Raw genomic sequence first — 25794 nt, forward strand, 5'->3', positions numbered from 1 at the left:
CGGAACATAAGAACTGTAATGAAAAGTTCTGCACAACTAGCACAAAGGCTTGAAGAAGATTCTTAAGCATGTTTGATAGAATGCACTTAGAAAAAGCTATCTGGTAAAAGAAGGTTCCCACTTACAGGAGGGTTTAAGTTTGTTCAGTTGAACACATTTTAAAACCCTCTTCAAATACCAAACCATTTCAAGGCAAATCTTGCATGCATGCCCATGCCTCCATCTCTACAGCTTGCTTGTTAGGCAAATGCCAAAACATGGTGCAGGCTCTCTCTTTGACCTGCGGTATCAACAACAGATTACCCTATAGAACTGCCGAAACTCCCTGTATGTCACAGCTCCCCAAACCTGTGCTGACATTGGCAGGGCAATTCTTAATACGCCAACAAATTTAGATTTTTCCACATGGAAAAAAACCATGAATTTGAAAAAGCACCCCATCTTTGCTGCTGCCTTTCAGTTTCTCCTCACCATTCTTACAATGAAGCATTGTTTGGCAGCAGGAGATGCCAAAGAGAAGAATATTCTTCCTCTGTGAATGCCATCAAACAGTATTGTTGCCTATAGAAAAGCTGTTGGATCCTAGTCTATCCTTACACAGCTATTCTGAAGATAGGAGGAGGGAAGAAACCTACAGCCAGTCAGAAATTAGCCAAGAATCAAGCAACAATACCATGATCAGTACTGTGACAACTCCCAAATTAGAATGATAAGAATACTTACTGGAGTAATGCAATTGCTATCAAATCTTTCTTTTATTTCTTCTGGAGGAAGATAGCCACCTTTAAAAACAACATAATTTAGCTAGTTTGAGACAGATAACCGCAGGAGGGAGGGGACAGACATACTCGCTCCGTTATTTTGAACATGTAATATCTCATTTCACTCAGTTATGGGAATCACAACTAGTTGTGATCAAAACCACAATTTTATACATATGTATAAACTCAGGCACAAGTCCCATGGCTCTTAGTGGAGATTTCAGATCAGTTTGCATAGGGATGCATTTGTATTGTTATAAGTATAAATTATGAGTGATCAATAACAATCATGCAAATTTGCTTGACTTTTTATTTTGCATACTTTATTAAGCTCCTTCTAGTTACAAGGTGATGCAGACCATTGTAGCTCTATTCTCTACTAATGGTAATTTTAATTCAGCAACTCTTCAATTTTTACAATGCATTGCTAATACAATTTCAAGCACATCTGTACAACTATTGTAAACCTCCCACTGATCCTCAGATGAAGTTTATTGAAATTTAATAAATGGTAAAAATAAGGGTTAGAAATGTGGTTTTAAATATGCTTAGATTTTTAGGAACCTGAATTCTGTGCTCAATTCCATATTGCACAACTTTCCTACACTCCCAAGAAATCACAGAACACAAACAACTGCTAATGCAAAATTTAATACAAAACTAAGTGCATGTCAGTCTTTTCTCTACGCCGGTCATGTGATATCTGTGATATGGCGCCTGTCGCAAGAGTAATACTTCAGAATATGCAACTCTTCTTCAAGTTACCTGTTACAGAACTAAACTGAATAGGTAACAAATCTATATACCTTTCTCTAAAATTTCTTGTCTGATTCTCTGCTTCTCTTCTGCAGTCTCCACTCCTTCCTTTGATGCTCTAAATCTTCTAGATCTTTGCTGGTTCATTTTTGCACGGGGAGCCTAGAAGAATAGAATTACCATGACTGATCATTTCACCCTTTATACTTAATTTCTATACTTTATTAAATTTGAGAACCTTAGAATGATTCACGTAACGAGAGCTTACTTACTTTACGTATGCAATTGAGGAAGCCTTATCCATTTCCATTTATGTTTTAAAATAGATATTCAAGAGCTTAAGCCAACGTTCAAAAGAGAAACTGCAATTGCATTTGTTATTTTATTTAAACATGGGGCAATTTCCATTACCCATGAGAAACTTTACAACAATTAAATATGCTTCCAGCTGTGCCTCATTTTTTGCCACATATACTGCAGCAGCTGCAACATTTCTTTGTCCTCACATTGGCTTCATTTTAGTGCAAGGTGAAAACCTTTTTGTTTACCTGTGGAATGTAATCAACCTTCTTGCTGACAATTGCTACTTTATATATGTTGTTATGATGCAGTTAACACTGTTTTTTTTACTGTTGTGCTATATACAGTTGCCTGTTCTTTCTTACTGCAGTGGAGTCTGGTAGCAGTGGTGGAGGGAGACAGCAACAACAAAGGAAGCTTTGGGATAGGCAGGGACATTTTTGCCTTCTCCCCTTTGTCTACCAGCTGGAAAGACTGGTATGTGACAGAAACTAATTAATCATGTTTTAAAAAACTAACCTGAAACACATTACTAAGTCCAGGACAGATGACTGGATCTGACTTTGGAAAATTAGTGCTTCATCATTCTCAAACTGATTTCAGAACAAGGAGGCTTCCTGACCAGTAACAGTTAATGGAAGTTAGCTAAAACAGGACTTCCGGGTTGGTGCCTCTGGTAATGGCGGAATTCCTCTGATCGGGAGGAATTTGCTCCGTGGGAATCTGGGTCTGGCTGCCACAGCGAAGGCGGAGACCCGCAAAAAATCACAGGCGGGAGAAGCCTGTGAGCGTGGGATTCGGCGGGCACCCTTTGCGCCTCCCCTACTCGCGGGGAAACCCGGTTTTGGGGGTCCGGAGCGATGTGGGGTGAGCGGCGCGGTGCTTCGAATCGTCTGCTTCTTCCACGGAGCAAAGCCGCATAGCTGTTGCCGGAGAGCACTGACTTTTTCCTGTGGACAATTTGACTCCAAAGTAATTACCCGTGAGTAGAGCTGAAGCGGGAGAATTGGATTTTTAAACGTTTAATTTGGTATTGAAACGGGGAGGTTCAATACAGGAAGTCTGCCTTCCCCTTTTGTAAATAGACTGAAGCAATGAGGCTGCAAGCTGAAGTCTTGGAAAGCCTTTTGTAAAAGACTAAATTTCCATCGGCAAAGAACATTAAACTCCTCCTTGGAGGCAGGAGAAGGGGGGGAGTTGTGGACTGAGTATGCCTGCAGGAGAGAGTCAAGAGAGCTAAAATACCGCCGCTCTGACCCTGGAAACGGGCTGCTAGCAGGACTGATGTCTTTTGGAATGTTCACTGACAGCGTTTAGAACGTTCATTGACAGTTAGCTAAATAAAAGAAATACATTGTTTCTACTGTCTCCGGCTGCTTTAAAAAGGAGTAAAAGTAACTGAAAACTGACCAGGTTAATGCGCTAGATCGATGGGATAAAAAGGAATGACAAAACCCAGGACCAGGAGGAAGGGACGCTGGATGAAGATTGGATTGTTTTTATTTCTCTTTTTATTACCAGGATTGTTTTATAAAATTGATGAATGTTAGAAAAATGTTGAAGCGAAATTACTTGGCTCTAGCAAAAATGTTTAAAGAATTAGGTAAGAATATTATGGTTTTGAGAAGTCGTAAAAATAAGATTTAAGTTTTAAGTTTTAAAGGTTTTTTATAAGATAAGATGAAAATAGATTAAGGTAATGTAATGACAGAAATATGGAAAGGATTTGCTGCACAATTATTAACCAGGATACAAAAAAAGGAGGAGGAGGAGGTCAAAGAAAGAAGGTAATGAGAGCCGAGGATTTGAGAATGATGGATTTATTTTTGTCTGTTTGCGGTGTATTTTTGTTTTTTGAATTTGTATTGTTTGATGTGGTTTGTTTTTTCTTTTCTCTTTTTCTGTTTTATTTTTTCTTTGTAATTTCAAAAATTTTCAATAAATATCATTTTTTAAAAAAGTAACTGAAAACTGAAACTAACTTTGGATTGTTTGAACTGTGTTTAAAAGAGGACATTACTGACTAATATAAATAGAAACTGTTTCCCCCTAGTGGAAGCCTTTGAAACTGGTTGCTTTAGAAGAGCTGGGCTAGGGGAATTTCCAGCTGCAAGATAAAAAAACTGTGAGACTCTGGGATTGACCTTGAATTTTTTAAGTGTTATGGCAAATGGAAAGGAAAAAACAGACCAGTCAACTGCTGAAAAAACATTAAGGTCTGGGAGGACCTGGCAGCAACCCAGGAGAGGCTCAACATCAGGCCTCCCTGCCTCTTCTGCTGCTGCTTTTGCACCAATACACTCAAAACCAAGAGGAATGTCGACAGAAGAGGCCTTAGTGGTTGCATTAGATAAGATAAATGATTCACTGGAACAGCTTAATAAGAAAACAGACGCGATAAATGCGAAAGTGGATGCTGCAACTATTAAAATTGACTTAAATACAGAAAGTATAAATAATCTGGGACAAAAGGTGAATACCAATACAAAAACCATCCAGAAATTGATACAAGAATCTACTTTGATACGGCAGACTGCGAAGAAAGCCAGGGAGAAAGCCGTTGCTGCTGAATGTAAAGTAACACAACTGGAGAGAGAGAGAGAGTCCCAGCCCTACAGAGGCAACTTGATGAACATAAGTTGACGCTTGCTATGATTGAACTTAAAGAAAAACAGACGAATTTGAGGATCAGAGCCCTACCTGAATTGGAGAAGGAAAGCTTGACAGACTTTCTCACACTGACTTTTTTTTTTTTTAATAAAATTTTTATTGGGTTTTCACATTTTATATAAACAAAAACAAAAACACAAAAAAGAAATAAACACATAAACAAAAAGAAAAAGAAAACAACAACAAACATATATACTTTCCCGAAAATGTTATTTCCTAACCCTGGTCATTGACTTCCCCCTACCCCCTCCCTTGCATCCCCATTTCCAAATTTATATCAGCAAATTGGCATTTCCCTGTCTTAGTATTAGTCCTTTTATAAAAGCAAACAAAATTAATTTTTTCTAAGTTGGACCTCAATTCCCTTCCATCGATTTCCCATTTTTTCTTGAATAATGATCTTTTTAACCAAATCCCATAATCATGAGTGTTGTTAGAACTTAATTTTTCCCTCCCTCCCATCCCCGGTTTGCGTCCCTTCCCAAAGCATGTCCAAAATAACAGTTCTTAGCCCGGGTTCCTCACGTCCGAGGCCCTCCAGTCTCTTTCAGTCCCTCTCCGCCGGTCTTGTTGGTAATCCTTTATGCCAGTCGTCACATCTCGAAAGAGCTCTTTCACCATCAATCCAAAGTCTCTTCCCATATTTGCAAACAGCTGCTGAAGAGTTTCCACAAGGCGTAAATCTTGAAGGTAATCAAACTCAGAGTCTATGTGGAGGCCCCGATTATATTTCTTTATTTTAAATTCCTTAATTTCATAGACTCCCAGGGCCTCCACTTTCGTCTTCTGCATCTTTCGTGGATTTATAATAGATTTGCTCCAATAATCTCCTTGTTTGTATTCCACAGGCATCAGCTTCTGCTCAGTATTTTCCCACATCACTTCTTCTCTTTCTTGTTTTGTCTTCTCCACTTCTTTTATTATCATTTCTGGTTCAGCTGTGGATTCTTTCTCATTGAGGTCCTCGTTACATTCAGCAGGACTACTTGTTTCAGAAGTCAAGGTCATCAATTGTTCACTCATAGCCGTAGTCTGCTCTTGTAAGATTCCGACCAAATAGAACATCCTTTCGATTTCTCCCAGTATCTTTCCATCCACAGCCATTGTAGTTCCACAGAATTCCCTCTAGAGGGAATCTGGTTAGTTAGTATTCTTTTCCCCAACAGTCCTCTGTCTTGTTATTGTTTCTTTATTTCCAACAATTTTAGATCAATTGTAACTCTTTTTAATCCAGAGGTAACTTAGGTAGCAATTTTCCACTATTAACAGTCCGTTTGACAGCTTTGACAGCTGTCAAACTCTGCACTTCTTAAACCAGCTCCAAAGCAGGACGCTCCCGGGCCCGGGAGGGGGGGTTGTTTACAACAGAACACAAAGCATCCAACACTCCTCTCTCCTGTTCAAAATTTCCAAATCTTGGAAGTTACTGTCTTTTTTTTAAAACTCACCCTTTACAGGGTAGGCACTCCAGCTTAGTTCTTTTTTCGTTGCTCTAGATCGTCTGCAAGGTGGGGGGTGCGGACTTCCTTTTAGCACATCCCCCGATCGTCTCAAATTCAGTGGATAAATTTCTTAAAAGCCAAGTCCAAATTACTCACGGGTTGTTTTTTCAGCCGAATTTCAAGGAAGGAAGTCAGCGCTCTCCGGTCATGGCTCGCGGCTTCGCTCAGCAGAGGTAGCGATGGACTCTCAGTGCCGCGCCACCCCCCGTATCCCCTCCGCAGCCTTTAAAAAGGCTCTTCGCGAATCAGGGGGGGCACTTAAGGCACCCGCCGAGTCTTCAGTCCGCAGGCATTCCGCGCCTGCGGTTTTAAGGGTCCCCGTGTCGCCGGCACGGCAAAGACCCGTCCCCTGCTGAGCTGATTCCCTCCGGAGCTCGGAGGGAATCCGCCATTCCCAGATCGCGTCAACCCCGGAAGTCTTTCTCACACTGACTTTTGGGACTTGGACTTGGGTCAAGAAGAGTTTAGAATTGTGAGGGCCTTCAGACTTGGAAGAGGAAGGAAAAAAGAGTAGAATAGAATAAGAGACTGCTTGATCACCCTTCGAACTAAAGAAGAGAGAGATAGAATCTTGGGTTGGCACTACCAGAAGAACCTAGTAGTACAACAGTCAAGAGTGGAAATTTTTAAAGACGTCCCGAAATATCTTTTGGATCTTAGGCCTAGCTACGGAGATATTGTTGCCCTGCTGAGAAGGAATAAAATCATCTTTAGGTGGGAGTTTCCCCAAGGTCTATCTTTCAGTTTCAAAGGAAGGAAAATAAAAAATAAGATCAGTAGAAGATTGTATTTTTGTATAAATACAAAGAAGATCTGCAGAAGGGACTTGGAAAAGAGCCAAGAACATCGGATAGAAGATCATCAGATAGAGGACTAGAGCAAAGAGCATCGGATAGAAGATCACCAAACAGGGGAATATCGGATATATCAGCATTACCCTCCGGATTGGATCTCCAGTGAACGTGTCACCACCACCACCAACAGAAGAAAAGCAAGCATTGGGTGCAGTTGGAGGAATATCAGCGTAACTACATGATGGCGTTGCAGGTTTCGAGCTGGAATGTGAATGGATTAAATCAGTGTTTCCCAACCACTGTTCCGCGGCACACTAGTGTGCCGCGAGATGTTGCCTGGTGTGCCGCGGGAAAAATAAAAAAAATTGATTTTTTTTTAAAAGTCAAATTTTCGATTGGGGCGCCGTCACTAGATGACCCCTGGGGTTCCCTCCCTCCCTCCCGCTCTGCGCCTCCCTCCTCCTCCTCCGGGGAGGCCCTTCCTGGCTCTCGGCCAAGGATTGGCGGCTGCCACTCACTCACTCGCTAGCCCACCCGTCCCTCCATCCCTGCACCCGGCCTCTCCCCCTCCGTCCCCGGCGCGGGGGCTGCCAGGATCCGTAGTCCCCTCGCCCTTGGGCTCCGCGCCCGCGCGGGGTGCGCGAACTACGTTTCCCAGCGTGGCCTGGCGGGCTGGGTGTTTTGTTTGAAGCGCTCTTCTCCCGGCCATGGAATGAGCGCAGCGGCGGCGGCCGGGCGGGCAGGGGCTCTTCCGCGCAGACCGCGCAGCCTGCCTGCGCCCCCGCGGAGATCGGACGGCAGGATGGAGCCCGGGAATCCCCGCGGAGGCGGAGCGGCGGAGGCGGAGGCTGCCCCCCAGGTAGGGCTGCGTCGGGGGTTTTTTATTTTTGCAATGCTGCATCCGCGCCGGAGGGGACGCATCGGACCGCGGGGAGGCCCCTTGGCGGGCGTGCAAGGCAATGCATGCGTGCAGGCGTTGCATGGAGTGCAGTGCAATGCAATGGCAACGCGGCGCCCTGCATGCAACTTCCACCGGCGCTCCGGACTTGGCAGGTGAGGGGGGTCCCCAGTGGGCGGCAGAGAGAGCCGGGAGGGTGAAGGGGGCGAAGGGGAGCCGGGGGGGGAGCAGCGCTGCTCCCCGAGCCGAGCCCGGGGGGAAACTTCGGCGTTGTTGCGCCGGGTGTTGGAAGCGGAGGCTGGCGGGGGCCCCTCACCTGCAAAACCTGGTCGCCTCTCATATATTTCGTGCATTGCATTCATCGCCCGCTTTCTCCTCCAAGGAGCTCCCGGGGGCGCGCGTGGTTCTCCCCGTGTTATCCTCGCAACAACAGCCCTGCGAGGTGGGTCAGGCGAGTGGCCCAAGGGAGCACCCAGGGATTGTCCTGGCCAGGTGGGGTGATTTGAACCCTGCTCTCTGCCCGGTCTTCGTCCTCATTTAGCCCCCACATGTGCATGACTGTGCATGACTGAGTTTTTCCCCCCTCGTCTTGGCTATGGTGTGAGTCTGTGCTGTTAATTAATGGGGTTCTGCCTTCGGAGAAGATGAGCCAGCCCTCAAGGAGGTGATTATGTAATTTGCTAGCAATTCATGTCCCTCCCGGCGTGACGCTGCGCGCTGACGTCACGGGGCTGTAATGGTGGTGTGCCTCAAGATTTTTTTCATGAAACAAGTGTGCCTTTGCCCAAAAAAGGTTGGGAAACACTGGATTAAATTCTCCAGAAAAAAGGAGGAGAGTCTTTCATTTATTGAAAAAAGAACATTTGGACTTGATTTGTTTACAAGAAACACATGTGATAAGGCTACACAGGAAGATATTGAGTAATAAAAGACTGGGCCAAGAATTTATCTCATTTAAATTAAAAAAAGAGGAGTGGTCCTTTATGCAAAGGAGAGCCTATCACCGAAATTCATATTCAAAGATGGCCAAGGAAGATTTGTTGCAATTGAAATTCAATCACAAGGAGAGAAATTCCTGATTGTAGGTGTTTATGCACCAAATGAAGGAAAATCGGAGTTCTTTAAGAAGTTACACGAGACTCTGATGGATTATATGGACTATAATATGATCTTGATGGGAGATATGAAGGGAGTGGTGTCTACAAATATGGACAAGGCACAGAGACAGGTAGTCACCAAAGATGGTAGACTACCAAAAACATTTTTTGACATGACTGAAAGTATGGACTTAGTTGACATATGGAGAATGAAGAACCCTCTGGGAAGAGAGGGAACTTTCTTTTCTGAGGCTAAAATGACATGGACAAGAATTGACCAAATCTGGGTAACCAGGGGATTTGTTCCGAAGATCAGCAAAGTGGAGATTTGCCCCAAAACTTGTTCTGACCATAATGCTGTGAAGATGGAAATGAAATTGACGCCAATTGGTTTCTTGGATGGAGGATGAACGATACTTTGTTCAGGAATGAAGTGGTGACCAAGAAGGCCCAAAAAACTCTAAGAGACTATTTCGAGATAAACATGAATACTACAGTGGAAAAAAGAGTAATTTGGGACGCAAGCAAAGCAGTTATGAGAGGATTCCTAATACAACAGAATGCAATTAAGAAGAGAACTCAGAATGAAAAAAAGGATAAAATCCTGGGGAAAATAAAGGAAGGAGAGAAGAAACTGAGAGCAAACCCAAAGTCACAGGACTACACAAAATCTCTTAGGAAAAACAGCTAATGTTGAATTACAAAATAACGGATCGGGAGGTGGAAGGGGCCATCCAGAACATGGAATTAGGTAAATCTCCAGGACCAGATGGTTTGACTTCAAGATATTACAGATCTTTGAAAGAATGGTTGATACAACCATTGAAGGAAGTCTGCAATGAAATACAGTGGTGCCCCGCAAGACGAATGCCTCGCAAGACGGAAAACCCGCTAGACGAAAGGGTTTTCCGTTTTTGAGCTGCTTTGCAAGACGAATTTCCCTATGGGCTTGCTTCGCAAGACGAAAACGTCTTGCGCGTGTTCTGATTTTTTCCGCTTCCCCCCCTTTTTCTAAGCCGCTAAGCCGCTAAGCCTTTAATAGCCGCTAATCCGCTAATAGCGCTAATCCGTTAAGCCGCTAATAGGGTTGCTTCGCAAGACGAAAAAACCGCTAGACGAAGAGACTCGCGGAACGGATTATTTTCGTCTTGCGAGGCACCACTGTATTGGAAGGGTGAAAGGCACCAGAGTTGTGGAAGGAAGCTTACATTACACTTATACCGAAAACAGAGACTGAAAAGACACAGCTCAAGAACTAACGCCCTATATCGCTGCTTAATGTGGATTACAAAATTTTTGCAGATATTTTGGCTAAAAGATTAAAAAAGGTGTTAGTAGAAGAAATTCATAAAGACCAAGCGGGCTTTCTCCCAGGCAGACATTTGTCTGACAACATGAGGAATATAATTAATATTTTAGAAAAACTACAAGTGAATATCAATACTAAGGGAGTCTTGATATTTCTGGATGCAGAGAAAGCCTTTGACAACATTTCTTGGAGTTTTATGAAGAAGAATCTACAGGGGATGGGGGTAGGTCAAGGTTTTGAAAATGGTATAGGTGCAATTTATTCAGAACAAAAGGCAAAATTGTGAACAAAGTAGTGACAGAAGAGTTTAAGATTGAGAAAGAGACACGACAAGGTTGCCCAATTTCTCCATTGCTCTTTATATCGGTCCTTGAGGTTTTGTTAAATATGATTAGAAAGGACCAAGAGGTTAAAGGTATACAAGTGGGAGCTAAACAGTACAAACTGAAAGCATTTGCTGATGACTTAGTATTGACTTTACAGGAGCCAGAATCTAGTACTAAAAGGGTATTGGAACTGATTCAAGAATTCGGACAGGTAGCAGGTTTTAAGTTGAATAAGATGAAAACAAAGGTTTTAGAGAAAAACTTAACTGTGAATGAGAGAGAGAGGAGTTTCAGGAGGAGACAGGACTAACATTGGTTAAGAAAGTGAAATATTTAGGGGTTAACATGACTGCCAAAAATGTGAATTTATTTAAGGATAATTATGAAAAATGTTGGATTGAAGTGAAAAAGGATTTAGAAATATGGACAAATTTGAAGTTATCATTGTTAGGCCGAATTGCTGTGATAAAAATGAATGTGTTGCCAAGGATGTTGTTTTTGTTTCAAACATTGCAAATTTTGGATAAGATGGATTGTTTCAAGAAGTGGCAGAAAGATATTTCCAGATTTGTTTGGCAGGGCAAGAAGCCTCAAATAAAATTTAAGATATTAACTGATGCCAAAGAAAGAGGCGGATTTGCCCTGCCAGACCTTAAACTTTATTATGAATCAGCTGCTTTTTGCTGGCTGAGAGAAAGGCTGCTTCTTGAAAACACTGAAGTGTTGGATCTAGAAGGCTTCAATAATGTATTTGGCTGGCATGCATATTTGTGGTACGATAAGGTAAAAGCACATAAAGCGTTTAAAAATCATATTGTTAGAAAAGCATTGTTTAATGTTTGGATAAGATATAAGGATTTGTTAGAAAAGAAAACCCCAAGATGGTTGTCACCAATGGAAGCAAAGGCTCAGAAAAAACTCAATATGGAGGACAAAATGGCCGAAATATTGGGAAATTCTGGAACAAGATGGAGACAGAATAAAATTGCAGAGTTTTGAAAAATTGAAAAACAAAGTGTGAGATTGGCTCCATTATTACCAAATAATGGAGGCATACAATTTGGACAAAAAAGTTGGTTTCCAGGTGGAAAAATCAAAATTGGAAACAGAATTGTTAGATCCAAAAATCAAGAATTTGTCAAGAATGTATAACTTGCTGTTGAAATGGAACACTCAGGATGAAACGGTGAAATCAGCTATGATTAAATGGACACAAGATGTTGGACATAACATAATGATGGCTGACTGGGAACAGTTATGGACCACAGGTATGAAATTCACGGCATGTAATGCCCTAAGAGAAAATTTAATGAAAATGATTTATAGGTGGTACATGACACCAGTCAAGCTTGAAAAAATTTACCATTTGCCCGACAATAAATGTTGGAAATGTAATGAGACTGAAGGTACATTCTTTCACCTTTGGTGGACATGCCCAAGGATTAAGACATTCTGGGAGATGATTTATAACGAAATGAAAAAGCACTGACAAGCTCTGGCTGTGCCGTTCCATCGTGCCCTATGGCTGTCACTCAGGGGTTAGGATTAAGGCCAAAATAAATGCAAAGACAAGATTAAGAAATAAAAAGGAGTTCTTCTTGAACAATAAGGTTATACATCATTCTAAAAGGACCTCCCTGAAGAATACCACTCTTGAGTTCAGACTGCACTCAGAGAGAAATTGAAGGGGAGTTGATAAACTCATCTTATCCTGCAATACCTTTCTAGACTGTGCATGTATGCCACAACACTAAGCACTGACAAGCACTGGGATGGGCTATAAGAAGATCAACAAACTGAGATCACATACCAGTGGCTTCCTTAAAGGTAAAGGAGCCCCGACAGTTAAGTCCAGTCGCGGACGACTCTGGGGCTGCGGCGCTCATCTCGCTTTATTGGCCGAGGGAGCCAGCGTACAGCTTCCGGGTCATGTGGCCAGCATGACTAAGCTGCTTCTGGCAAACCAGAGCAGCGCACGGAAACACTGTTTACCTTCCCACCGGAGCAGCTTCCTTAATGAATCTTAAATGAAGCCACCATTCACAATCTATCTTAGGTGGCATAAGTAATGTTCACACTCACAAAGTGTTAAAAATAAAATCGTCTCATACATAAATGCAGTTACTTTAATTTTGACTCTGTTCACCAACTGGCAAAACAGATGCAGGAATGGAATTTAGTCATTGTGTCCAACAGCATTGTAAATAAAGTGGAAATTAAACTACAGCAGAAAATAGCACTTCAAACGATTCAGACACAATTTTTATCAACCCTGACCCAAATACATCAATGGCAACCACTTAAGTACTTACCACTCCATCTATTGCCATGTAGAGAAGCCGCCTCGGTCTCACAATATTAAAAAGCCTGTCAATATACTCAAATATGGCCACCATCATTTCATCTTCATTTTTGGGTGCTGGTCTGCAATGTAAGACATTGTGTCAATATCCAAACAATGTTTAATACAAGCTACCTATTTAAAGTACAAATGTGACTCACTTGTCCTCAGGATGTGTACAAGGGTGGATGATGCCATTCATATCCAAATACAGATTATCAAATTCCACTTCATTGGGGTTTGGTTTGCTGGAGTCAATGGGAATTTTGATACCATTACATTCTTTAGGCTGCAAACAATGAATAACAAAAGATTTTTAGATGTATGCATCACATTCAAATCTGAAAGAAAAACACAATCAAGGAAACATGGTGAAAGTGGAAAGGAAATTCGAAAGGCAGACTATGATTTATGAAAGGTAGCTAAGCTATCTCACCACATGCCTATGGGAATCTTTTCTCTCTTTCTCCGGCACAAGTACTTCTAGCCAGCGTTAGAAACTCACATACATATGCTAGGTGCAAAATGGCTCCTTAAAACAAGGTTACAGTCACAAAGATGGAATGTCTAATATCCAATTTTTTGCAAGATGGCTCTAAAGTCTTATTTTTCAAATGATGAAGTCACTGTGGTCGATTATCAGTTAAACATCTGGCTGGTTCAGATGACAACCTTGAGCTAGGTTAAGAACTTTGAAGTCCAGTTAGATTGGCAAAAATGTATAAAAACTGTAGTGATGTCTGTTGGAGATGCAAAAATGGGGCAGGAACCTTTCTACACATGTGGTGGGAGTGCAAAGAGATAGTGGGATTCTGGGAAAATATTTATAACGATTTGAAAAAGATGTTTAGATTCTCATTTGGGGGAAAAACCAGAATCCTTTCTCCTAGGTATCATGTCAGAGGAGATAAAAAGAACGGTCAGACCAATATTTATGTATGCGACTACGGCGGCAAGGTTATTAATTGCCAAAAATTGGAAAAGCAGCAGCATCCCAACTAAAACAGACTGGCTATCTAAAATGATAGGATAAGAGGAGATATGATACAAAAAGTGAATAAGGAGTGGGCTATCTTTAAGGAATACATCAAAATCTATATGGAAAAAGTAGAATTTTTGACAGATACTGAGTGAATCCAGAAAATGATTAGAGTGAAAGGAGAGTAAAGTTAAGATAGAAGAAGAGATCAAAGAAACAATGAAATGTGTTTAAGCTAGTTGGAAAAATAAAGTAGCGTAACAAGAATGGCTGGAAGTCAAGTCACTTGGTGGGTGTCCGTGTGGGGTAGGAGTGTAGGTATGTTGATATGTATAGTATAAGTAGGTATTACACAGAGTATTGTAGGTATGTTTTATGCTATGAAAATAAGGTAGTGTATTGCATATATGTATTGTGTAAACGTAAGCGTTTTATATGTTATAATAAATTAAACAAAAAAAAAAAAGGTTAAGAACTTTGAGAACTTAAAGAAGAAAAGTCATTTGATTCAGGGACAGTTCACATATATATTGGCCTATTCTTAATATTCTATTCTATTTCTTAATGGTGACACGGACCATTCATAACATAAGTATATTCTTCCTAACTGTGAGCAGCGCAGTGGGGTGGGGTAAGTGAAGACAAGCTACAACAATTAACTATAATGTCATTCAGTGCACCAGCTCAGGCTGCACAGAAAAAGCATTTTGGTTCTTGAAATTCATTCTGATAGTGCAGATAAAATAGAAGCGAGAGAATTCTACAGAATGTGGTCTTAGTGTGTGAAAACAGTCAAGATCCAAGGATCCCGATGATGTCAGGCACCATCCTGGTGCCCAGGCACCTAAATCAAATTTCACTATCTATGCTACTAAGCACCTGAACTGTTCTTGTCAAGAACGCCAATCTGCCAGAGGCCAATTTAAATGTAGGCAATATTTTAAAAGGCTGAAGGTGTAAAAAGTCTTCAGGGGATTGTGCTGTGGGAGTCGAGTTAAGAGGACATAACTGAGTGTAAGCAAAGCCCTCGTATGTCATAATGCGGAATCCCAGGCCAACTGAGTATTAGGAGAAACTCCCTCTACCATTTCTATGAAACTGAGCACATATGCTATGATCAGATCGTAAAGGAACACTATTCACCCACACAGGCATAGTTTAGAGAGCCATTCAAACATCACATTCTGCTTAGAATCATAGAGTTGGAAGAGACCACAAGGGCCATCGAGTCCAACCCCCTGCCAAGCAGGAAACACCATCAGAGCACTCCTGACATATGGTTGTCAAGCCTCTGCTTAAAGACCTCCAAAGGAAGAGACTCCACCACACTCCTTGGCAGCAAATTCCACTGTCAAACAGCTCCATTGCTCCGTGTCTGCTTCTCTGGAGCAGCAGAAAACAACCTTTCTCCCTCCTCTATGTGACATCTTTTTATATATTTGAACATGGCTATCATATCACCCCTTAACCTCCTCTTCTCCAGGCTAAACATGCCCAGCTCCCTTAGCCGTTCCTCATAAGGCATCGTTTCCAGGCCTCTGACCATTTTAGTTGCCCTCCTCTGGACACGTTCCAGTTTGTCAGTGTCCTTCTTGAATTGTGGTGCCCAGAACTGGACACAGTACTCCAGGTGAGGTCTGACCAGAGCAGAATACAGTGGCACTATTACTTCCCTTGATCTAGATGCTATACTCCTATTGATGCAGCCCAGAACTGCATTGGCTTTTTTAGCTGCCGCGTCACACTGTTGGCTCATGTCAAGTTTGTGGTCAACCAAGACTCCTAGATTCTTTTCACATGTACTGCTCTCAAGCCAGGTGTCACCCATCTTGTATTTGTGCCTCTCATTTTTTTTGCCCAAGTGCAATACTTTACATTTCTCCCTGTTAAAGTTCATCTTGTTTGTTTTGGCCCAGTTCTCTAATCTGTCAAGGTCGTTTTGAAGTGTGATCCTGTCCTCTGGGGTGTTAGCCACCCCACCCCCCACCCCCAGTTTGGTGTCATCTGCAAATTTGATCAGGATGCCCTTGAGTCCATCATCCAAGTCATTGATAAAGATGTTGAATAAGACTGGGCCCAAGACAGAACCCTGTGGCACCCCACTAGTCACTCTTCTCCAGGATGAAGAGGAACCATTGATGAGCACCCTTTGGGTTCGGTCAGTCAGCCAGTTACAAATCCACTGAGTGGTAGCATAGTCAAGACCGCATTTTACCAGCTTCTTTACAAGAATATCATGGGGCACCTTGTCAAATGCCTTGCTGAAATCAAGGTAGGCTACATCCACTGCGTTCCCTTCATCTACCAGGCTTGTAATTCTGTCAAAAAATGAGATCAGGTTAGTCTGACATGACTTATTTTTCAGAAATCCATGCTGACTATTGGTGATCACAGCATTCCTTTCTAGGTGCTCACAGACTGTTTGCTTAATGATCTGCTCCAGAATCTTCCCTGGTATTGATGTCAGACTGACTGGGCGGTAATTATTTGGGTCCTCTCTTTCCCCCTTTTTGAAAATAGGGACAACATTTGCCCTCCTCCAGTCTGCCGGGACTTCGCCTGTTCTCCAGGAATTCTCAAAGATGACTGCCAGTGGTTCTGAGATCACATCTGCCAGTTCTTTTCTGCTGAATCATTTGCTCCAAATTCTTCAGGTCGGGCATTGTTTTCTTTATCGGAGAAGACTGAGGCAAAGAAGGCATTGAGGAGTTCAGCCCTTTCTGTGTCCCCTGTTTGCATTTCACCATCTTCTCCTCTGAGTGACCCCACTGTTTCTTTGTACTTCCTTTTGCTACGAACATACCCATGAAAGCCTTTTTTGTTGCTTTTATCCTCTCTAGCAAGCCTGAGTTCATTCTGTGCTTTAGCTTTTCTGACTTTGTGTCTACACGTGCTGGCTATTTGTTTGAATTCCTCTTTGGTGGTTTCCCCCCTTTTCCATTTTTTGTACACATCCCTTTTTAATCTTAACTCAGTTAAAAGTTCTTTAGATAGCCACCCTGGCTTCTTTAGGCACCTTCCATGTTTCCGTCTCATTGGTATTGCCTGACGTTGTGCTTTTAGTATCTCCCTCTTAACAAACTCCCAGCCATCATGAACTCCCTTTCCTTTTAGTATTACTGTCCATGGGATCTCACCCAGCACTTCCCTAAGTTTTATGAAGTTGGCTTTCTTAAAGTCAAGAAATTGAGTCCTAGTATGCTTGGCTGCTCCTTTCCGCTGTATAGTAAACTTCAGAAGAGCATGATCACTCGCGCCTAATGATCCTTCCACTTCTACCCCACTAACCAGGTCATCAACATTGGTTAGGACCAGATCTAAAATGGCTGTTCCTCTTGTTGCTTCTCCCACTTTCTGGACAATGAAGTTGTCTGCAAGGCCAGTGAGGAATCTGTTTGACCTTATGCTCTTGGCTGAGTTTGACATCCAACAAATATCCGGGTAATTGAAGTCCCCCATTACTACTATCTCCCTTCCTTTTGCATGCTTGGCCATCTGTTCCAGGAAGGCATCATCTATGTCCTCCGTTTGGCTTGGGGATCTATAGTAAACTCCCACAATGAGGTCACTGTTATTCTTCTCTCCCTTAATTTTGACCCAAATGCTCTCACTTTGGCTTTGAGGTTCTAAATCTTGGATCTCTTCACAGGTATACACATCCCTGACATATAACACCACTCCTCCTCCTTTCTTGTCTGGTCTGTTTCTCTGAAATAGATTGTATCCCCCCATTATTACATTCCAATCGTGGGACTTATCCCACCAGGTTTCAGTGATGCCTATTATGTCATATTTAGTTTGCTGTACCAAGAGCTCAAGCTCATCTTGTTTATTTCCCATGCTTTGCGCATTAGTGTACAGACATTGAAGTCCATTAATCATTCCCCCGTGTCTCTTATTTAAGGATTTTTTTTCCTCCCACCACTAGGTCTGCGTGCTGTTTGCTTGCCCCTGCAATTTAAAACTCTCAAGCTTGTTTTCTCCTGCTCCGGTGGATAGGACTCTAACGAATGGCTTCAAGTTACAAGGAAGTAGATTCTGACTAAACCTCAGGAATAACTTTCAAACAGTAAGAGCTGTTCGACAGTGGAAAAGACTCCCAAGAGTGGTGGTGGACTCTCCTTCCTTGGAGCTTCTTAAGCAGAGTTTGGATGGCTTTCTGCCATGTATGCTTTAGTTGAGATTCCTGCATTGCAGGGGGTGGACTTGATGACCCTCAGGGATCCCTTCCAACTCTACAATTCTATTATTTCACTACATATGTTGATGAAGATGGTCTTGGATTTGGTTTTGAGAATCCCAGAACAGCAGCATTGGGGGATCTCAATATTTATGCCAAGCTCACTTCAACTGGGGTGCTGCAAGACTTCATGGCCACCATGACAACTATAAGGCTGTCCCAAAATGTCATTGTCCCATGCATGTCGTAGGACACTCCCAATTTAAGGTCTCTCTTCTGAGCAAAAGGATGGTGGTGTGATAGTGAGAGTGGTGTTGTAAATAATGACTAGCAGTAACCAGGAATTCAGACAGGAGTATTTCTCAACTCTACTTGAAGATGCTAGAGCAGGGGCTGGCAACCTAAGGCCCATGGGCCACAAGCGGCCCACGGGGGTCGTTTAACTGGCCCATGAGCTGCCCCCAAACTGAGCTGCCCACTTGACGAGTCCCCGCACGCTGCACTAAACCAGCGCAGCGCGGTGCGGGGACTCGCTTCTGCGATGCCGGAAATCGCACCTGCACATGTGCAGACTCTGGAAATTGCATCTGTGCATGTGCAGATGCCGGAAATCGCAGGCGTGTGTGCACAATCCGGCCCATGGAAGGACCTCCGCTAGAGTGAACTGGCCCAGGTGAGGTAAACCTTGCCAACCCCTGTGCTAGAGGCTGAATCTGGGATCTTTCATATGCAAAGCAGACACTCTATCACTGGAACGCCCCCCCCCCACCCAAAAGTCAACTATTCACTTGAAACCCGTGGGATCAGATTCTTAAGGTGAAAACCCAGATCTACAGATGCATTATGCCTGCAGCCATCCAAGGCCCTCCAGCTCTTCTGGAGACACCTGGCAGAGAAGACCGAGGGTGTATCTTAGCCACTTAGCAATGCTAGAGAGCCAAGCTCTGGGTAAGGTAATGCCTCTTTAAGTTCTTCTTCTAACTCTCAGCTATGCAATGGCTATTTAGGTGTTCAGACCTTTGTTCTTCTCTCCTAGGGATTCACACTGGAAGCTGTTCCCTTTCTTCTGCATATGACTCAGCCTTAGCAACCTGGATATCTGCTACTTATTGCTTAGCGACTTTAATATTTATTACTTATTGCTTAAGACTCCCACCACAAATCAGTTTCTTCCAGACTCTGTTCAGAATCCCAAATGCTCACATTTTCCCCAAAGGAGCTTACGTGCATCTTAAATTACTGGTATTACATCTGCAATAAGCAACAAACAGAATGTGCAGGAACTAAATACTTGATCAAGAACAGAACAACCTTAAAAGTTAGCTAGCAAATAAAATTATACCAGACATTAAACTCTGGCCATTTTCTTGAACATTTGCAAGTCCTTGTAGAAGAACTCTGTCAAATCATGCAACTGGAAACTTTTCACAAGCAAGAGGAATTGTTCTTAAAAATAAAACACTTTGCAGGGGGCAGAGGCAATAATATATAGTACGAAGAAAAACAACAATATAGTTTATGTTTCCAGAATGTCCCCCAATTTTATAAAGCAGATAAGCAACTACCTGTCATTTTGTAAGTCTTTCATCTCTCAAGGATTGCAATCCCATATGCATTTATTGGAAGTAATGCAACAGAAAACACTAAGACCTATTCCAATGTATGTACAGTGGTACCTCAGGTTACATACGCTTCAGGTTCCAGACTCCACTAACCCAGAAATATTACCTTGGGTTAAGAACTTTGCTTCAGGAGTCACACAGGATAGCATTTTGACTGATGTGCTGCCCACAGCGCTACCCAGGTGACTTATGATGCAGCGTGTGGGGCAGTTTCATTCAGCATCAGCAATTTTACCTGTGGGCCAGGCAGGGCGGCACTTTGAGTCTTGCACCACCTGCAGCACCATTTTTACTTGTGCTGTGACACAGGCAGGGGCAGTTTCACTCAGTGGCAGCAATTATACTTGTAGGTTGCGCAGGGCGGCATTTTTACTCTCACACTACCCAGGTAATTCACATTGCGGCACATGGGAGGCAGGTGTTTTACTCTTGAGTCCTAGGCACCATACATCGCCTCCATAGATCTAAAACTGGTCACAACTGCACCATGTCAAGTTGCAAAACGCACCTAGCACATGGAGAGTTTCAGACACTGCCTAGGACCACAAAGTTATTCACCACATGTAGGACACACATCATTATAGCTGATAGATACTAATCATGTTCTGGCATAAATCCAGCATGGCAAAGAGACTCAAACTGCTTTCAGCAAAGAACTCAACAGAACAGCGGGGGGGGGGGGGAATCAGCAAGGAAAAGTTAGAAACTCTAAGCAAAAGATTGAAGTTACTAAGACCAACATAGCTCCAGTCTCAAGTTCTCCAGAGAGCAAAGTACAAGATGTGTTGATTACTCTATTTATATCCCACCTTTCTCCCAATGCATGATGCAAATTGGCATATAGCAAAAATTAAAACAGATACAACTAAAGCCATGAAATATAAACATTTTAAAAAGTAAAATAAGTAATCCTATTAAAAAACAGTGCTGAAAACACTTAAAACCATTGTACACACACAAATGCAACACACAAACAAGTAGGGTTCAGAATTTCCTGGTCGCCAGGCACATTTCGCAACTGGGGATGGTTTGCTTGCAACCAATTTGAGATGTCTTGCTGCAGGTAATGCAACTGACATCTCCACCATCTAGGTGCGTGCCACAGTGCGAGTCAGCTGGCTGGCGCTGCTGCACAACTTGAGAATAAAATTGCCACCGTATGTGCCAGCTGGCTGGCAAGTACAACATCCACCCTCAGAAGACCCTGCCACAATAGCCTGTTAGTGGCCAAAGACGGGGGGGGGGGAGCACTTGCCTGCCAGCAAAAGGAAGATTCTCTCTTGGATCCTCCTCAATCGTGTCTGTGGAGGAGGTGGGACCAAGAGAAAGACCTCCCCAAAAGACGTCAAAGTTTTAGCAGGCTCATATAGGAAGATATCATCCTTCAGATAGCCTGAACCCAAACCACATAGGGCTTTGTGGGTCATAACCAGCACTTTTGAGTTGTGCCCAGAAATAGATAGAAAGCCAGTAAGCTGGTGTATCAAGGAACTTCCATTCTCCCTGTAACATTGCCTGGCTGTGAGCCATGAAGGCCACTCCCTGCAAGGCCCTTCCCAGCTGGCTTAGGGGGCGGAGCCCAGACTCACCCAGAGACCGGAGGGACATCGCTATGCCTGACAACAAATCCTAATTATTGGATTCTTTTACCCCATCTTTTTGTGCCTGTCAAACAGCCATGTGATGCTTATTATAATATTTTATTCTCTTGTTAATTATGCTGTTTTAAATGTGCATTTTATAATTGACTTCACTTAGCAACTTTTTTAAATGTTTAAGATTGTTTGTTTGTTTTTTGTTAACTTACTTTGTGTTAAATATGTATTCTGTAGTTGGCCACCTTTGTAGTGTTTTATTTTGAAATCTCTGAAATGGTATTTTGGTTTCCTATTGATTATGTTGCTTTGAGTGTGTACTTTATATTTTATTTTCTTCAGAAATGTTTGACTGGATTGTTTTATTGATGTTAAATATGCTGTGAACCACTTTGAGATTTTTCTTAAAAATATAAAGCTGTATAGAAATTTATAAATTAAATTAATTAACTAGATCCAGTGAGCAATCTGGCCATGTGAACAGACAGGTCCAGAGATGGATGCAGCTGATGCACTAGTTTTGAATGTGCTAATGCACTTCTGGCTACTGCTAAAACCTGGGACCCTAGGCTCAGGGCTATTGTTGTTGTTAATTAAATCTGTATACCATCCTTTATACAAAGATCACAGAGCAGTAACAACATAAAAATATAAAATGAGAACACAAAATACATTTATAAACCCAATAACCCCCCTCCCACAAACATTTAAAGGACCACAGAATACTCAAAGGCCTGACTAAATGAAACATTTTCACCTGTCAGCTTGTCCATGTCCTCAAGTCTTACCAAATGAAACTCATCCAACACAATAGGACTAGACCAGGTACATCCAACTTCCAAGAGACTGTGATCTACTCACATTATAAAAATACTGGCTGTGATCTACCCATTGTTATTGACGAGATCTACCATCTATCTACCACAGACATCCAGTGATCTACCGGTAACTCACAATCTACCTGTTGGACAATGCTCTGGACCAGTGTTAGAAATTCAGGTATATAAGCTAAGTGCCAAATGGCTACTTAAACCAAGGTCACAGTCACCAAAATGGAACATCCAGTTGCCATTTTTAGTCAAGAAAGCTCTAAAGTCTTATTTTTCAAATGATGAACTGACTGTGATAATCAGTTAAACATCTGGCTGGTTCAGATGACAACCTTGAGCTAGGTTAAGAACTTTGAGAACTTAAAGCAGAAAAGTCATTTGATTCAGGGACAGTCCACATATATATTGGCCTATTCCTACCTCTTTTTCTTAATGGTGACAGGGACCATTCAGAACGTAAGTATATTCTTCCTAACTGTGAGCAGCGCAGTGGGGTAAGTGAAGACAAGCTACAACAATTAACTATAATGCCATCAGGTGCTCCTGCTCTGGCTGCACAGAAAAAGCATTTTGGTTCTTGAAATTCATTCTATAGTGCAGATAAAATATAATTCTACAGAATGTGGTCTTAGTGTGTGAAAACAGTCAAGATCCAAGGATCCCCAGGCACACACTTCCAGATAGAGATGATGCCAGGCGCCATTTTCACTTGGTCGCAAGTGGCACATAGTCAGGTGTAGCTTCCGGTCAGCACCAGCGATTAATGGCGGATTTCCCTCCGAGCTCCGGAGGGAGTCTGCTCCGTGAGTTCGGGACTTGCCGCTACGGCGAAGCGGGGACCCTAAAAAATCACAGGCAGTGAAGCCTGTGAGCGAGGAGACTCGGCGGGCACCTTTGCGCCCCCCCAAAACCGAGAAGGAGCCTTTTTAAAGGCTCTGGAATGGCAGCGGGTGAGTGGCGCGGTGCTGAGAGTCGTCACCCGGTCCGTGGAGCGAAGCCGCGTCGCCATTATCGGAGAGCACTGATTTCTTCCTGAAAATTGGATCTAAAAGCAACTACCCGTGAGTAGGTTTTAAAGACTTATCGGGATTCGGAATAAATTTAAAAGAAATTCGGTACTGAAACGGGAAAGGCATAAAAAGGAAGTCTGCGTTTCCGGACTGCAGACAGATCAAAGCAAAGAGACTGCAAAGCTGTAACTTAGGAAGGACTATCTTTGAAAATGAGTAAATCCAACATCAAAAAGAGCAACCCCCCTCTTGCATGCAGGAGCAGAGGGGGAGGAAGATGTACCTTATATACCTGCTTGAAAAAGAAAGAATGAAAATTTATCTGCTGTCTTAAACCCTGGGAACGGACTGCCTTGACAGGGAAGCCGACTAGAGGGCTGTCAATTTGTTAAGGGAAATCTCTTTAAATTGACGTTTGATGTAACTCTGTGAAAAATACAGTATCGCTGGACTGTTTTGAGCTTGGAACAATTTTGGAATTGTAACTGTAGCCTTTTCTGAGACATTGGGGACTTTTAAAGGAGACATTTTGTTGCTAAAATTGTAAAGTGAAGTTGGAAGTTTCTCCCCCTAGAGGACTTTGTTGTAACAGTAACAATTAAGACATCAGCAGCTAAGCCACTGGAAATTTCCTTTTTAAAACAAATCTACAGGCGTAAGATCGACCTTGGCTGTGTGTGAGAGTGTTATGGCAGATGATAGAACCACTAGGTCTGGTAGACAATACAAGACTGACACTTCACAGCAGCGAAGGGCTTCAGTATCTGGAGGCACAGGAGCAGCTGCAGCTGTGCAAACAAAATCAAAAGCTGTGTCATCTGACGCAGCGGCACAAGCACTTTGTAAAATTAATGAATCCTTGGAATTCTTGACAAAACAGGGGGCTGAAACAATTAAACAAGGTGCAGAAACTAATAAACAAGTGACTGAGATTTCAGCAAAAATTGACTTGAATACTACAAGCATCAATGAACTGGGAAAGAAGGTGAACTCTAATACACAATCTATTGAAAAACTTCTAGAGGAATCGGCCACAACTCGAAAGATTGCAGAGGAAGCCAAGGGTATTGCGACTGCTACCCAGGAGAAGATACCACCAGTCTATAAGAAATTAGAGGACCATGAGTTGATTTTGTCTATGCTCGAACTGCAAAGAAAAGAGAGAAATTTAAGAATTAGAGCGGTACCTGAAAGTGAGAAGGATAACTTGGTGGACTTCCTTACAAAAGAATTTTTGGATTTTTGGCAACAGGAGCTAGAGAAGGAAGAATTTAAGATAGTGACTGCATTTAGACTTGGCACAAGACAAAGTAGAAAGAAGCCAAGAGACTGTCTGATAACTTTAAGATCAAAAGAAGAAAGAGACAAAATTTTGAATCTGCACTATCAAAGAACTCTGGAAATTGAAGACTCCTTCGTGGAGATCTTTAAGGATATACCGAAGCATATTTTAGATGTAAGAACCTACTACAAAGACCTGGTTGTTTTACTGAGAAGGAACAAAATGCTCTTCAGGTGGGAATTTCCTCAAGGCCTATCCTTCAAATATAAAGGAAGGAAAATAAGAATAAAGACAGTGAGTGATAAAGACAAGTTTCTGAGAGACCACGAAGAAGATCTTCAGAAAGAAGTGGAATCTGGAGTGGAACCAATTCCATCAGGAAAAGGAATACTAGACATAGCGAACTTATCATTTGGACTGAAACTACCGACAGAAGAACAACTACTTGGAGCAGTAGGGGGGGGGAGTAAATAACCCCATCATGGCTCTGCAACTTCTAAGCTGGAATTGTAACGGTTTGAACCTTCCCCGAAAGAGAAAAAATGTCTTTCACATATTGAAAAAAGAACAATTGGACTTGATCTGTTTACAAGAAACACATGTGATGAGGTTACATAGAAAATTACTTATCAACAAAAGATTAGGACAAGAATTCATCTCATCTGATAAAGTTAAGAAAAGAGGAGTGGTGATTTATGCAAAGGAAAAATTGCTACCGAAATGGATCTTTAAAGATGAACAAGGAAGATTTTTGGCAATTGAAATTCAAGGTCAAGGAGAAAAATTTTTGATTGTAGGAATCTATGCACCGAATGAGGGGAAATCTGAATTTTTTAAGAAGTTGCATGAGACTTTATTGGACTATTTGGATTACAATCTAATTCTGATGGGAGATATGAATGGAGTAGTATCTACAAATATGGATAAAGCACAAAGACAGGTAGTCTCTAAAGATGGAAGATTACCAAAGACTTTCTTTGAAATGACTGAAAACATGGACTTGATTGACATTTGGAGAACAAAGAACCCTCTCGAGAGAGAGGGAACTTTCTTTTCTGAAGCTAAATTGACATGGACTAGAATTGACCAAATATGGGTTACTAGAGGGATGGCACCAAAGATAAAGAAAGTGGAAATCTGCCCAAAAACGTGCTCCGACCACAATGCTGTAAGGGTGGAGATGAAGTTAACAACAGCTGGTTCCTTCAGATGGAGGATAAAGGACACCTTATTTAGAGATGAAGAAGTATACAAAAAGGCCCAAAAAACCTTGAGAGACTATTTTGAAATAAATATAAAGACTAACGTTGAAAAAAGAGTAATCTGGGATGCAAGTAAAGCTGTTATGCGAGGATTCTTGATACAACAAAATGCAATAAAGAGAAGCCAAAATGAGAAAAAGGACAAGATTTAGGAAAAGATAAAAGAAGGGGAAAAGAAATTAAGATCTAAACCAAAGTCCCAAGAGATTTTGAGAGAAATTAAGTTATACCAGACACAATATATGGAATTAATGAATCAAGAAATAGAATGGAAAATTAA

General features: G+C 42.1%; 1 protein-coding gene and 1 long non-coding RNA gene across 2 annotated transcripts in view; one reads left to right on the plus strand and one right to left on the minus strand.

Annotated features, from left to right (window-relative positions):
* The window catches only part of XRN2 (5'-3' exoribonuclease 2), a 73042-nt gene that overhangs the window by 42970 nt on the left and 4278 nt on the right, over positions 1-25794 (minus strand). The window contains exons 2-5 of the mRNA XM_082234259.1: positions 12916-13043; positions 12726-12837; positions 1568-1679; positions 724-782 (exon numbers count right to left, since the gene is read on the minus strand). Coding sequence (XP_082090385.1) covers positions 724-782; positions 1568-1679; positions 12726-12837; positions 12916-13043 — 411 coding nt within the window. The remainder of the gene's footprint in view (positions 1-723; positions 783-1567; positions 1680-12725; positions 12838-12915; positions 13044-25794) is intronic.
* Positions 795-19017, plus strand: LOC309538978. Its single transcript, XR_014222571.1, has 3 exons — positions 795-1550; positions 2188-2294; positions 18950-19017. It is a non-coding gene; the product is annotated as an uncharacterized lncRNA (long non-coding RNA).

This window comes from Podarcis vaucheri, assembly GCF_965113315.1.
Source record: "Podarcis vaucheri genome assembly, chromosome: 8".
Lineage (NCBI taxonomy): Eukaryota > Metazoa > Chordata > Lepidosauria > Squamata > Lacertidae > Podarcis > Podarcis vaucheri.